This window comes from Hydractinia symbiolongicarpus, chromosome 13 (genome assembly GCF_029227915.1).
Source record: "Hydractinia symbiolongicarpus strain clone_291-10 chromosome 13, HSymV2.1, whole genome shotgun sequence".
NCBI classification, from domain to species: Eukaryota; Metazoa; Cnidaria; class Hydrozoa; order Anthoathecata; family Hydractiniidae; genus Hydractinia; species Hydractinia symbiolongicarpus.
In genome coordinates this window covers 10,965,164-10,977,634 of record NC_079887.1, presented here as the reverse complement: position 1 = coordinate 10,977,634, position 12,471 = coordinate 10,965,164, and the positions used below count along the sequence as shown (strand labels likewise).

At 34.0% G+C, this 12,471-nt stretch overlaps 1 protein-coding gene across 1 annotated transcript; it reads right to left on the bottom strand.

The window, feature by feature from the left end:
- Window positions 1-215: 215 nt before the first annotated feature.
- On the bottom strand, window positions 216-10,661 carry LOC130623727 (AP-2 complex subunit beta-like). The gene is made up of 23 exons (XM_057439239.1): window positions 10,518-10,661; window positions 10,212-10,317; window positions 8,905-9,040; window positions 8,128-8,373; window positions 7,393-7,517; window positions 7,160-7,228; window positions 6,980-7,046; window positions 6,670-6,751; window positions 6,487-6,559; window positions 6,127-6,267; window positions 5,863-5,938; window positions 5,671-5,760; window positions 5,294-5,382; window positions 4,680-4,959; window positions 4,080-4,470; window positions 3,834-3,979; window positions 3,678-3,720; window positions 3,324-3,512; window positions 2,484-2,609; window positions 2,012-2,098; window positions 1,258-1,325; window positions 909-995; window positions 216-492 (listed from the first exon to the last, which is right to left on the bottom strand). The coding sequence occupies exons 1-23, from the start codon at window positions 10,552-10,554 to the stop codon at window positions 418-420; spliced, it is 2,829 nt and encodes a 942-aa protein (XP_057295222.1). The 5' UTR covers window positions 10,555-10,661; the 3' UTR covers window positions 216-417.
- Window positions 10,662-12,471: the final 1,810 nt, after the last annotated feature.

The following is a 12,471-nucleotide window of genomic DNA, read 5'->3' as shown; positions in this document are numbered from 1 at the left end:
CCATCCTCCCTCTTTTTAAATGATGACCACTACTCCTGGAAATGGAATATGCTTCTTAAATGAAAGATATTACTACGTTCTTATTTCAAAAATAAGAAATCAGATCTATGCCTGAATAAAATTCCGCACAATTCAATTTTTTTAAGACCTTTCCAACAAACGATAGATAAAACTCAGGAAATTTCCATTCAGAACAATACAAAAAAACAAGTTACTAATCCCACATTTTATATTTCACAATAATTCTACATCCAAAAAAATATTGACTAAAGTCTAAAACAATACGAATTACAAAAAGGATTAGAGTGACACTTAAGTCTATCAAGTTTGACTGATATTGCATATAATTCGAAAGCAATAGGACAGAAGCGAAAACTAAAAAAAAATAATTGGTGAGAAAATCTAAGCTGGTTTGATTCATTGTTGCAGAACTTGTTGGTAGATGTTTTGGATCATGGGCACGACGTCCAATACTGTTGTTTTAACTGATAGCTAAACAAAAAAACAACAATACAGTTTAGCAATGGGGGTAACTAATAAATTTTGGCAACGACAACATCTTGCAAAAAGGCAAAAAAAATTCCAGTTTTACAACACTTTTTAGGAGAGGACACAGGACGACGTGCTATCATTAGCTTAATTCTAAAAAATCTGTTTTCACCAAAGATTGACTCCAGTGAAATCATGATGTCACGAAAAAAATTCGTTAAAACAAGAGTCGGAAAAAGAATTTAAACGGTTTTTTAAGGAAAAGATATGTGACGGAGTTTCATAATATCGAGAGTTTACAGAATAAACTTTTAATTTGGAACAATATAAGATCAGAATTGGAAGGAAAATTATATCAAAAATAACTTAAAAAATACGTCCCATAATTTATGTAGGTGACAAGCATTTTGTTTACTTACCTGTATTACAGGGTTACCAGGTATAATTTTGACTTCAGAAAGTACCCAGATCTGATTTAAAAGTAGTAGGGATTGATACAGCATGTCCTAAACAACAAAATAAAAAAAATAAGTCAAACTACTTTGTTATCGAAAATATAAAACTACTTTATTATGGAAGGTATAAATCTAATTTGCTATCACAGAATACTTAGCTCGCCCCTTGTATACTATTTACAGCTCATCAAATATTTTCTGGCTCAAAATTCCTTTTCCTCTGCTTGTAATTAGCACGCCAGTGTAAATGTTAAATCGGGTCACTATACAGCACGTGACCTGTATTTCAACTTTCAGACTTCTACCTACATACCTGGCCTTCAACTGTTCTCTTTGCAATCGTAAACACGTTGTTAGCCTCCAACAAACTTTGTATACTTTCTACAAGAAAAAAAAAATCAGAACTTATAGCGTTTTACTTTTATAAATTTTATGAATCAAGGATTTCCTTTTTCACTAATTCATTTTTTATTAATTTTATTTTTTATTTATAAATTGATTCATTCATTTACTTTTGACTGGCCACTTTATTACTTTTCAGAACGTTCTACTTAATTTAAAGGTTACCTCCCGCTAAAAATCAAGTTGAGCTCCTATAAAAGATCTTTGAAAGTTGTCTAGAAATCTTTTTATTTTTTGGAAAAATCTTTATCCGTTCTCGAGGTATTTGTCTTAAAAGTAGGGCTAATTATGCGAAATTGTGACGCCATGAGTTAGCATTGAGCATAATTATGGTAACTAAATAAAAAAATTATGTAAAATGTTCAAAACGCGTCAAAGTGAACGGCCATAAAACATTTTTAACTCTATATGGCTTTTGAAATATGTCAAATTAACTCTCTTGCAGAGGATACTCTTGACATCATGCATAATTATTAATCTTCTTAGTTCAAATTCGAAAGAAATAATCAAGAATTTTAAAAGAAATATTCAAATTCCTAGACAACCTTTTGAGCTCTTTCATATGAGCTCAACTTGATTTTTCACTGGAGGTAACCTTTGAATCTAAAATAGAATTTTAACCCTTTCCCATAATACGAAAATGTCTATTATTTAGTCTCGCTTACCCGAATTAAGACCTTTCACTGTGATGTTGTTTTGAACTTCGTTAGTACCTGGAATCTCTTGCCACGTGCTTAGGAACTTTTTACGATCTGCGATATACAAGAACAACATCAAGAAAATGTTTTTAATATAGCAGTAGACAAACAACAAAAGCAAAACTAACAGAAGAAAATATTTCTCAAACTTCCCATAACCCAAAGTTCATTGTTTACTTTATTTAAAGGAGATAGAACTAACTACTAGAAATAGCACACAGACAGACAGACAGACAGACATATGGACAGACAGACAGACAGACAGACATATGGACAGACATATGGACAGACAGACAGACAGACAGACAGACAGACAGACAGACAGACAGACAGACAGACAGACAGAAACAGACAGAACTGGAGTAATCAGAAGTTTTGTTTTCACGTGCTAGCAAGAAAGGTCTACAAACATCGTGAATCAACAAAAACTTTGTCGTACCCATTGTTCCAGTTTCGAGAAAAAGAATGTTCGCAGGCATTAAGCAGCTAAAGTAAAAAATGTCGATGTTGTTTTTGATGGCGACTTGAAGATTATTTAATGGTTCCATCTTTTGTATCGGGCCGCCTAAAACACAAGAGTGTGGTCGTTAGAAAACGCGTGCATAAGGGGCTGTTTATATGGGAAATATTTTCTTACTTAGCGGGGAAATATTTCAACATATAATTTTTACTTTCTGTTCATATGGCATGGGCGAAAAAACTTTTTCTTGGGTGAGAAAATACCATGTGATCAGTTTCTATTGTTTATTGCGATAAGAATCTTTTGTTTATTTTTGAAAATTATGCCGAATCGAAATTGCATCACCAGCTTACCGAGATCTCAATCATGCGCACCCGAGATCTCAGTAGGCGGATAAATGTTTTTTCTCATATGAACGCAACTAAATTTTTGTTAAAAGTTTGTAACAATCCGAGATCTCGACTAAATATCATGCTGAAACATTTACCCGGTTCCCGAGGAAATACTTCCATATGAACAGCCCCGAAGTCGACTACAGATCTACATCACATATGTTTCACAACGAGTTTCTGGTTGTTGTGGACCAACATTTTTTAAAAAAAAAACACTTGGCACATAAGTCCTGTGTATCACTACCAAAGAGGCGAAAACATTGCTTATTGTTCATGATTATTGTTCATTACTTATTCTACACTCTGCAGCAACAAAATGCTAAAAAATGTTATGCTGGCTACACGTAACACTTTTTTCAAAACTAAGTAGAACAAAAAAGTGCAGCAAGAATCTGAATTTAGAAATACACGGTTTGGTTTAACTTACCAGGATTCAACAGGAGAGATGTATCAGCTGATTGATTAGGTAAAAGCGGTGACTGAACTTGCAATAAAGTAGGAGTAATACCGAAACTGTTTTTGTTGAACTGTATGGCGAAACCACCCATTCCTTGCATGGCTTTGTTCGTGAAAGTGAGATCCATATACATTTGTCCTCCTCGCCGAGAAAATGTTCCTGTGATGTAAGAAAGATGGATACTATGCGTAGATGCCACAGGAGGTTAAACGAAGTCAATAACTATTGCCTGTGAGCGAAAAATCAAGTAGAACTGGTTTTTTTGTTAGCAATTAAAAATATTTTAAAAAAAAATGTTGGGCAATCCTGTAATAAAACGTTTACCAGATATTTCCAGCCCTTTGCCTTTTGCAGCAGGGAGCCACACCTAAAAAACAGGAAGAATGTAAGTAAAATTCAAGGTTTAATAACGTGTGATTTTCACCGCATTCTTCTCAATATATTTGCAAGCGTTTCTAAACTAGCACAGAATTGTCTTACGGTTTTTGGTGGAACGTAACCAGAACTAGGAAGGGCACTTTGCATGCTGAAGAGATCACCAAGACCACCACCGCTTCCAATAGGAGGTTGTGCTGACGGCATTGGAGTAGAGAGCATACTTAAGTCACCACCAAGCAAATCGACAGCTAAAACAAACGAGTCGAAAGGTATACACTTCTTTTCTTAGTTTTATTGTTAATGGTAAGGATACAGTTGCTTTTATATACAACAGAAAATGCGGTTTACCTGGCATTGGTTGTTGCATGGGCGGAGCTGGTTGTTGGACAGGCGCATTGTACGAGGAACCCATATCAAGCAAATCTCCGAGAAGTGAGTCAGATGTGGGCGGTTGGGATTGTGCTGGGGCTAGTGGTTTTCCTGCGACTTGTGACAAGGTTGGAGTTGGTCCAAGATTAGTTGCTGCCATCTCATCTGGTTCATTTGCTTGTTCCAAACCACCTGCACGAGGTGGAAGAGTGGCACGGCGGACAGGTGTTTTACCAGCAACAAAAGAGCTTGGCGGACGATGATAAACAGAGGCTAAACTCGATATATGGCAGATTAGTTCATCTAACAAGCTCGGTTCAATCAAATCTGTTTCTTCCGATATCAGTGGCTTTTCAGCCAACACAACTTCCTAAAAAATCATAAAAAACAAAAATAGGAAACATAGTAAAAAAAGTATTTTAAAACGCATTGATTCAAACATTTCATTTTTATCTACAAAAAAAACGGTGTTTCACAAACGTAGAGTTGGATAAAAGGTTAACTTGTGTTACACGAGTTTGCATGTTATGATATTTACCGTAAGAAGAAGTCACTTAAAAGAGTTTAATCTTCACTGACCTTCGCAGCTGCAGGATCTGTTGACAAAAGACGCCAGTAAATATAACCACGATCACGAAGATCAGGATTGTCACTATCCTGTGTTGCCAAACTTAACACTTGTTGTACTAACTCTTGTGTATCTGTCGGTCTTTTTAAAAACAGTTTCACAATAGCTGTCAAGAGCTGAAGTTGAACTTGAGTGTTTTCATCTGAAAAGCCGTCCAAAAACGTGGTCAACAGCTCGTCAGCATTGTCAATACGTTCAGCATACTCTCCAATAATCCAGATCATGGAAGCTCTAAAAATAAAATAAAAAATTAACAACCGAATTGACATGTGATACTAAGCGACAGTTGTTGTGTGTAATTTCTCTAAGTCTAAATGAAGTCAGGAAGGCGTTCGAAGTAAAAACAGAAGATATTGAATAGTTTTTTTCCAACTGAGAATTTTGTTTAATTTTTAAATAGGCAGAGCCGGAAGTATGTACTTTTCTTGTGTTTTGAAGCTAGCATTAATATTTTTGCCAAACCATCACCTTTTACAGGTTTTGACAGTGCTCAGCACTATGCAAATATTGGGCCAATTCCAACTATCACACTGAAACACAATAAAAAGTGTGATTTCTACATTACCTAGCTTCAGGTTCATCCAAAGAGTCCAAGTTTTCACACAATGTTGAAATAATGCTTTCATATTTATTCGGATATCGACGGAAGATATCCTAAATACAAGGCAGAAAAATTTTAAAAAAATCTTCGTTGGTATTGTAGAAGATGAATATTTAAGATGACCAAATGAGTGTTTTACTCTTGAAGATGTGTGCTCTTTTTTTCAAACCCGTAAAGTTACCTCAAAGCAATCAATCAAATTAATTTCACACAATGCAGTTTGCAATACCTCTTTTCACAAAACAGAAAATTGCCGTTTTATATAGTCCCCTGTAAAGAAGGTTTTACCTCACTAAATCACAGATGTAAAAATATGTACTTGTTAAATACTAAATACATACTTTCAACACAACAATAGCCTCTTGCACCACATAGTTCACTTTGTTTTGGATTAAATCCAACAGAGTTGTCACGCATTTTTCTGCAGATTGCTATATTTAAAGAAAGGTTTAACACAGTAAAAAAATATGGTTCATTTTGAGTTTACTGACTATGTATATGTGCTGCTGCAATCAACAGGAATTGTTACTTACCTCGACCTTAATAGCACACCGACCAATTGCACGGACAGATTTTCGAACGAAGTCAACATCAACTTCAGTTGCATATCTAAACAGATACAGTATATAAATTAGATGAAAATCTACTTAGGTAATGCCTTTTACTAACCCTAATCCCCCAAATTCGTCACAAACAGGGCACATTGTTTTATTTACAGGTATGTATTGTTGATATTCTTTGCTTTGACGATACTATTACGAAATAAGATACATAAAAATACATAAAAATAAACTCACTCCTTCAGTTCAGCCAGCACCTGAGCAATGTTTTGTTGAGACACTAAACGGATCATAATATCGAGCTTCTCCAACTTCACATAAATAGGATCGTTATACTTCACAAAAAATGCCTTGATTTCATTTCGCAAGATGTCAGGTCTAAACAAGAGAAATTTTTAGCTTTCAGAATTACACATTTTCTAACATGAAGATTCAAGAAGATAGGAAATTTGGTATGGTGGTAAGCAACACAAACAAAATAATATTCATTTTGTAGGATTAGTTTTAGAAATCTTTCTTGCCAATAGAACCAGGCAATTAAGCTGATAAAAGTTTAACACTTTTGAAAACAGATTAAAACTAAAAAAACTATCTAACCTTTTTTGGACAATCAAATTAATGTTTCGCAATGCAACGTACTGTACTTCAGGTTCAGCTGATAACAAGGTCACTAAAAATTAATTGCTTAATTCTAAAAACACTGAAAGGTTGAGGCTATACAAATTTATTCTGTGCATTGTGGCCTCTGATCACAATTTAAATTCATACACACTATTTTACCTAAGGGAGGTGAAAGTTTTTTCACTAAATTTTGAACAAATGCATTTCCTGTTGTCATCATTTCCATTAGCTTCATCAATACCTGAAAAATAGAGGAAATTAAAAACATCTTACTTGCATTAAAAACATACAGGATAGTTTAAACTAGCCTTCTGTTGAAAAATATAATGTAGAGAGTGAAAAATCAATTCTGTGAGCAACAAAAATTGTTAAAATAAGATATTTAAACTGCATAAAAAATGGAACTTTTCAAACACACAAACAAAATTTATGAAGCCAAAGTTGTGGGGTTTTTTCACTTTAAGCTTACCTTTACAGCTGACAATACGACTGCTGCATTAGCATGTGACAATCTTGGAGTAACACGTTCAGAAATGCTAAAAAAGTATTAAAAATTGATTTGAATTAAAGGAGTTATTGTTTGGAGTAAACTTCTTCAAAATAAACATGCAGTGTCAGTTCACTAATAATTTAAAATAACATCAAAAACCTTTGTGCTTCCTTCTCATCTTTTGGAACATAGTTTGCCAAAGAATCCAAAATAAAAATTTGGCCCCATCTAAAAAAGAGAAAATGATTTAAGTGGTTTTCCATACTAATAGTAGTAACAGAAAGAAAAGCTTTAATAATTAAATACATGCTTCATAACTTTACAAAATTCTATCATGAATTAAGGAAATAACATTAAAATATATGATACCAAAAAAGTACAAAAATACTAACTCTGTGCATTCGTTCAATGCTGTCAATAGTTTGTTTATGGTAGCTGAGTTCATTTCAAAATATTGGACAGCACTGGGGGATGAGTCTGCAATTTCAGTGAGTGATGCAACTGCATTAGCCACAACCTGTACAATACGAAATTCAAAACAGAGGTATATACACTCAATCCTGCAATAACTGATGCAACCACCAAAATCTTGTACAATTTTAGATAGACGTGCACAAATTTATGCCAGGGTTATGCATAACTTCTTTTTTATACAAACAACTTAAAATTCTTAAAACAAATTATATTAAAACAATATCGTCCCAATGCTGACTCAACTGATGTAATAAAAACTGGTATTAGCATTATTATATATATTGCAAGGCTACTTTAGAGGGTTGTTTCCAGCGCAGAAGGTCTTGGGTTCACACCCTCTGCCAAGTCATGCCAGAGACTATAACAGTGTGAATCTACACTTTTATACTCTCTGGCATGACTCGGCCAGGGTTTGAACCCAAGACCTCCCACACTGGAAGCGAATGCTCTACCATAAAGCTACCAGTCGGTAAATAGATAAGGTGTTTTCATGGTTTTAAATATTAACAGATAAATCGTTGATAAGATTAAGTGTAATTCAAGCCGGGTTTTATCCTGGCAACTTTTCATAACAGAAAAATTTTTATATTACATAGCTTGTACACTTACAATAGGAATATTCAATTTGCATACAGCCGATCACATTGACTTACCATAGGATTTGAATCTGACAACAAATCTCGAAGCAATTCCAAAAATCCTTGATCTTCAACCAAAGTTGAATTGATATCATGCAACTTGGCAACACAGACTGCAGCTGTTTTCCTCACATATGGATCTTCATCTTTCAAACATTTTCGCAATGGTTCACACAAATATTCAGTGATTTTGTCTACACGAATGCAACCCATTGTACGAACAGCGAGAGCACGTATGAGTGGGTTTGGATCATCACAATCCTGTAAAAAAGCATATGGTTTAAACAAATGATTTTACTCTAGCCATACCTAGGGATATCTCATCTTACTGATAAACATGTTAACAGTTCTTTCCGCGGCTGTTCGGGATCATAGATATGAATGTGATATGCTCCATCATTTTGTAATATTATTATTTTACAGTGACAATAGTGATTGTAAGTTAAACTTAAAGGAGAGCCTACTCATTAATCGAGATATACTTCTTTTCAATAAAACCATTACTTCATCGCCTTAGACTATTGTAGCACAAAATTTTATATTGTTCTTGATATGCAATTTTTATATAAATTGACATGTAATTTTAGAAAACTCTTTTGTATCTAAACATGTGGGGATAAGCCACCAAAATTTTTAAGTAAAAACTTTGGACTTGTAAAGAAACGCCTTAGCTTGTATTTAAGAAATCTGCGCAACATCCTTTGAATCTAGGCAAAGTAAAACTCTGAAGAAGCAAGAGTTCATCAAAAGCATCCAAAAATTATTTAATATAAGAAAAAATTTGTAACTCACCCTAGCGAAGGTATTTACCGCCATAATAGCCATGTCTGGTTGTGTTTTTGCATAATTCATTAGGTAGAGATAAACTAGCTTCTTTAGTTCCAAATTATCTGTCTGCATACAGTTGATGACATCTGGAAATAGTGCACTAGAAGAAATTTACAACAATTTTTGTCGTACGGAAATATGATTTTTCAACAAAAACATCTAACAACTAACAAAATAATGTCAAACTTACATCATTGTAGATTTACATTTGGTAAAAGTCAAACCTTACATATTGCTTTTAAAATCGTTGTTGATAATTAAATTTTTGGCTTTGCATCATGATCTGTAGTCAAATTTATAAAAATACAAACCAATCAAGGTCGAATGTGCAAACTTGTATCAAACTGATCTAAAGCATTATTTATTTTATTGTAGTTATAGGATGACTTTCAAATTTTTTTTATTTGACCTTTGGATTCTCCACTTCAATTAGTACAAAGTTTTTATTCTTTTTTCGAAAAATTGTTTATTGATCTTATTGATGTTATTGTTTATTGATCTGTGACAGCATAATTGGCAATGTTAGTTTCGAGATAAAGAGAGAGAGGGAGAGAGAGAGGGCGAGAGAGAAAGAAAAGCTTGATACTCCGATCACAGATATGAACACAGACATAGGGAAGAAGAATTAGAGTATGATATTATTGAAGAAGAAAACAATTTTGAAGAGAGAAGATGAGAAGATGATAATGAGATAGAAACCTTTGATGAGCTTTTTACAGGCACAGGGCTGCAAAGTTTTCAATTCAAGACCACTAAATAAGATTTCCCTGAAGATAGGGGTGTCTATGTCCCTTACTCGGAAGAATAAACAAAAAATATATAACATATAATATGTGAGTATAATTATAGAAAAGAAAATTAAAAAAATATTTCTAATTAAGAAATTGCGATCTTTGATTCTCTAGAACATCATTCTATTCTATTCTATAACATTCACCGAATATGACGTCACTGCTATTTAAACAAGCTTGTAAAAATGGGCTGAATGAGAGAAAAAAAGAACTTTTCTTTTGAAAAAAGTTTTTTATAATTATAAATAAAACATTTCCCATAAAATAAGATGAAATAATTTTTTTTGATTTCTGGGACCACTCCTTTTAGTATGAATTGGTGTACATGAATTTTCTTGATTTTTATCAGGAATAAATGTAAAGATCCTAACATATTCATTCATGCCATAGAAACAATTGCACAAAAGAATCAGGATCATCAAATTTATATTTTAAATATTCCCACATTAATCTTGCATTACATTTGAGATTTATTTATACCTAACATCTTTGCCAACCGTCATTATAGCAATAACCTTCTTGACTGCTTCTTTCTTGCGATCCATCTTAGCTTGATTTAATTCTGCCTTTAACTCATAGATCTCACCTAAAGAGAGTCCGATGTGAATAGAGACTGATTTGTTACAGGAAAGAGACTAAAATTGTTTTAGATTCATCAACTTGCTTTTTATACATACATTGGTAATGTTTTCTTATATAGAGGCAAAGCTACACTTTAGTCATAAAAGAAGGATGTGTTGAAACATTTTCTGGGGATTAAAGCTTCTAAACAAATTCTTTGCTTACCTTTCTTGGTGGTAGTAAAATACTTTGAATCTGTCATTGTTACAAGTAATTTATAACACAGCAATCCAGCTTCAAGCCTTTAAATATTTAGATCTAAATATTTATTAATATATAACATACAGTACTGCAAAACAAGGATTGTGTATAGCATACGACACATTTGTACCGAAGGCTCGATACATGATACAATTGTCCAAATTTTTGCGGAGTGAAACGAAGCGAGCGTAAGGAAGCCAAGCATGGCAAAACTCATTTTCTTATTATAATAGCCAGATATAAGTAAGGTGGAGGTGTACAGGATTCCCCCACTATTAATCAAAATTTTCGTTATTTTAAGTGGTTGCTCAGTAGTTTAATCAGGTCATTCTCCCTTAAATGTTTAAGTAAGCAAGACAATGTGTTGTTTTAAAGAGTAGTGCCAAGCATAAAAAAGATGGAAGGGCATTTGCTGTTGTCAAGAAAAGGAAGAAAGAGTATGTATATCACTTTCACAGGTAATGTCACTCACACCTAAAGCTAGCTACCATAAAATTACCAACTAAGCTATAGCATAAAACTACTAAATAAATTTAGCTACTCAGCTGGCAGAAAACTAGCTAAAGTACATAGCTAGCATAAAACCAGCTAAATCAAGAACTTATCTAGCATATAATTAGGTACTTAGTAGTTAAATTAGGTACTTAGCTAGCATAAAAATAATTTTTAAGACATATTTTCTAGCTAGCTATACACATGTAACTCAGTGAGCAAGAGAATTTTGCTCTGATTAGGAATGTCCCATCACATAGCTATAATAGACCACAAAATATATTAGGTCTTGCAATTTTAAACAAAAATCCAAGGACCAAAAAGTTTAACAAAATCAGCAAAAGAAGATAGCTTTACATATTCTACAGATAGTACTTCCCGTCCCCACTCATGATCAATGTATTTATAAATTTAGGTGGTCATGTGTACTCATTTACACAGCTTGTTTTTAAGGACACTTTTTAACATTGAATGACACAGAGGGGGAGCCATAAGGAGTCACAAGTAGTCTGAGGTAGTAGACATTGCCATGTTGTAAATTCTTGTGCAATTGTAAAACTTACAGTAAAATATACAGCTCTGTTGCTGGGGCACTTGGAAAGAATGGAGGAGGATAATTGGGTAAGAAAGTGTAGAGACTTGATAGTTCCTGGGGCAAAGCCCAGAGGCAGACCGAGAAAGACTTGGCAGGAGGTTATAAGGACAGTCTTGATACAGAGGAAGTTAAGTTTAGATCTAACACAGTCTAGATCAAATTGAAAGAGGGTCATTAATATACCCCGTCCAACCCATGCTAGCATGGAAAACGGACGTTAAGCCGAGAATGATGAATGATGATGTAAATTCACGTCAGCATCCAACATTGCTAACCAGAAAACCAACCCACATTGATTCAAGGACAGCTTCTTTATGCTGCCCTAGATGTGTGACAAGTTTCGACATGCCAAGAAAACTCTGGCAGAAAATGTTGACAGAACTGACCTTGCTTTAAAATGTAAAAAAAAATCGAAAAAAAAATAACGCTATAAGTTTTTGATAAAGCGTTTGTTGTGGAGAATTCATCAAGACTTTGCTTAAGTCAATGAAAATGTAACGATAGAGAACCAATATGCAAGTAAAAAAAAGAAATATTCCTGGAGTGGGAATTCTCAAGAGAGAATTCATTAGAACTGTAGTACTTGCAATTTACCCCAGCTCATTCATAAATTCAGCAGAGAGAGTTGAGATGATGTGCATATTTTACATGGCTAGCCTCACAAATATCGAGGGATATACCCTGTCTATTATTTCCAGGAGGGGCCATGGCTTAGATGGAGAGTCCTAGAGTATTTAATGCTCATTTTGAGCGACGCAGACCCAATTAGGGCCCGCGCTCTACTAGACAACTCCCGGCAACATCCAACAACCCACACAGTGTGCCATCTTC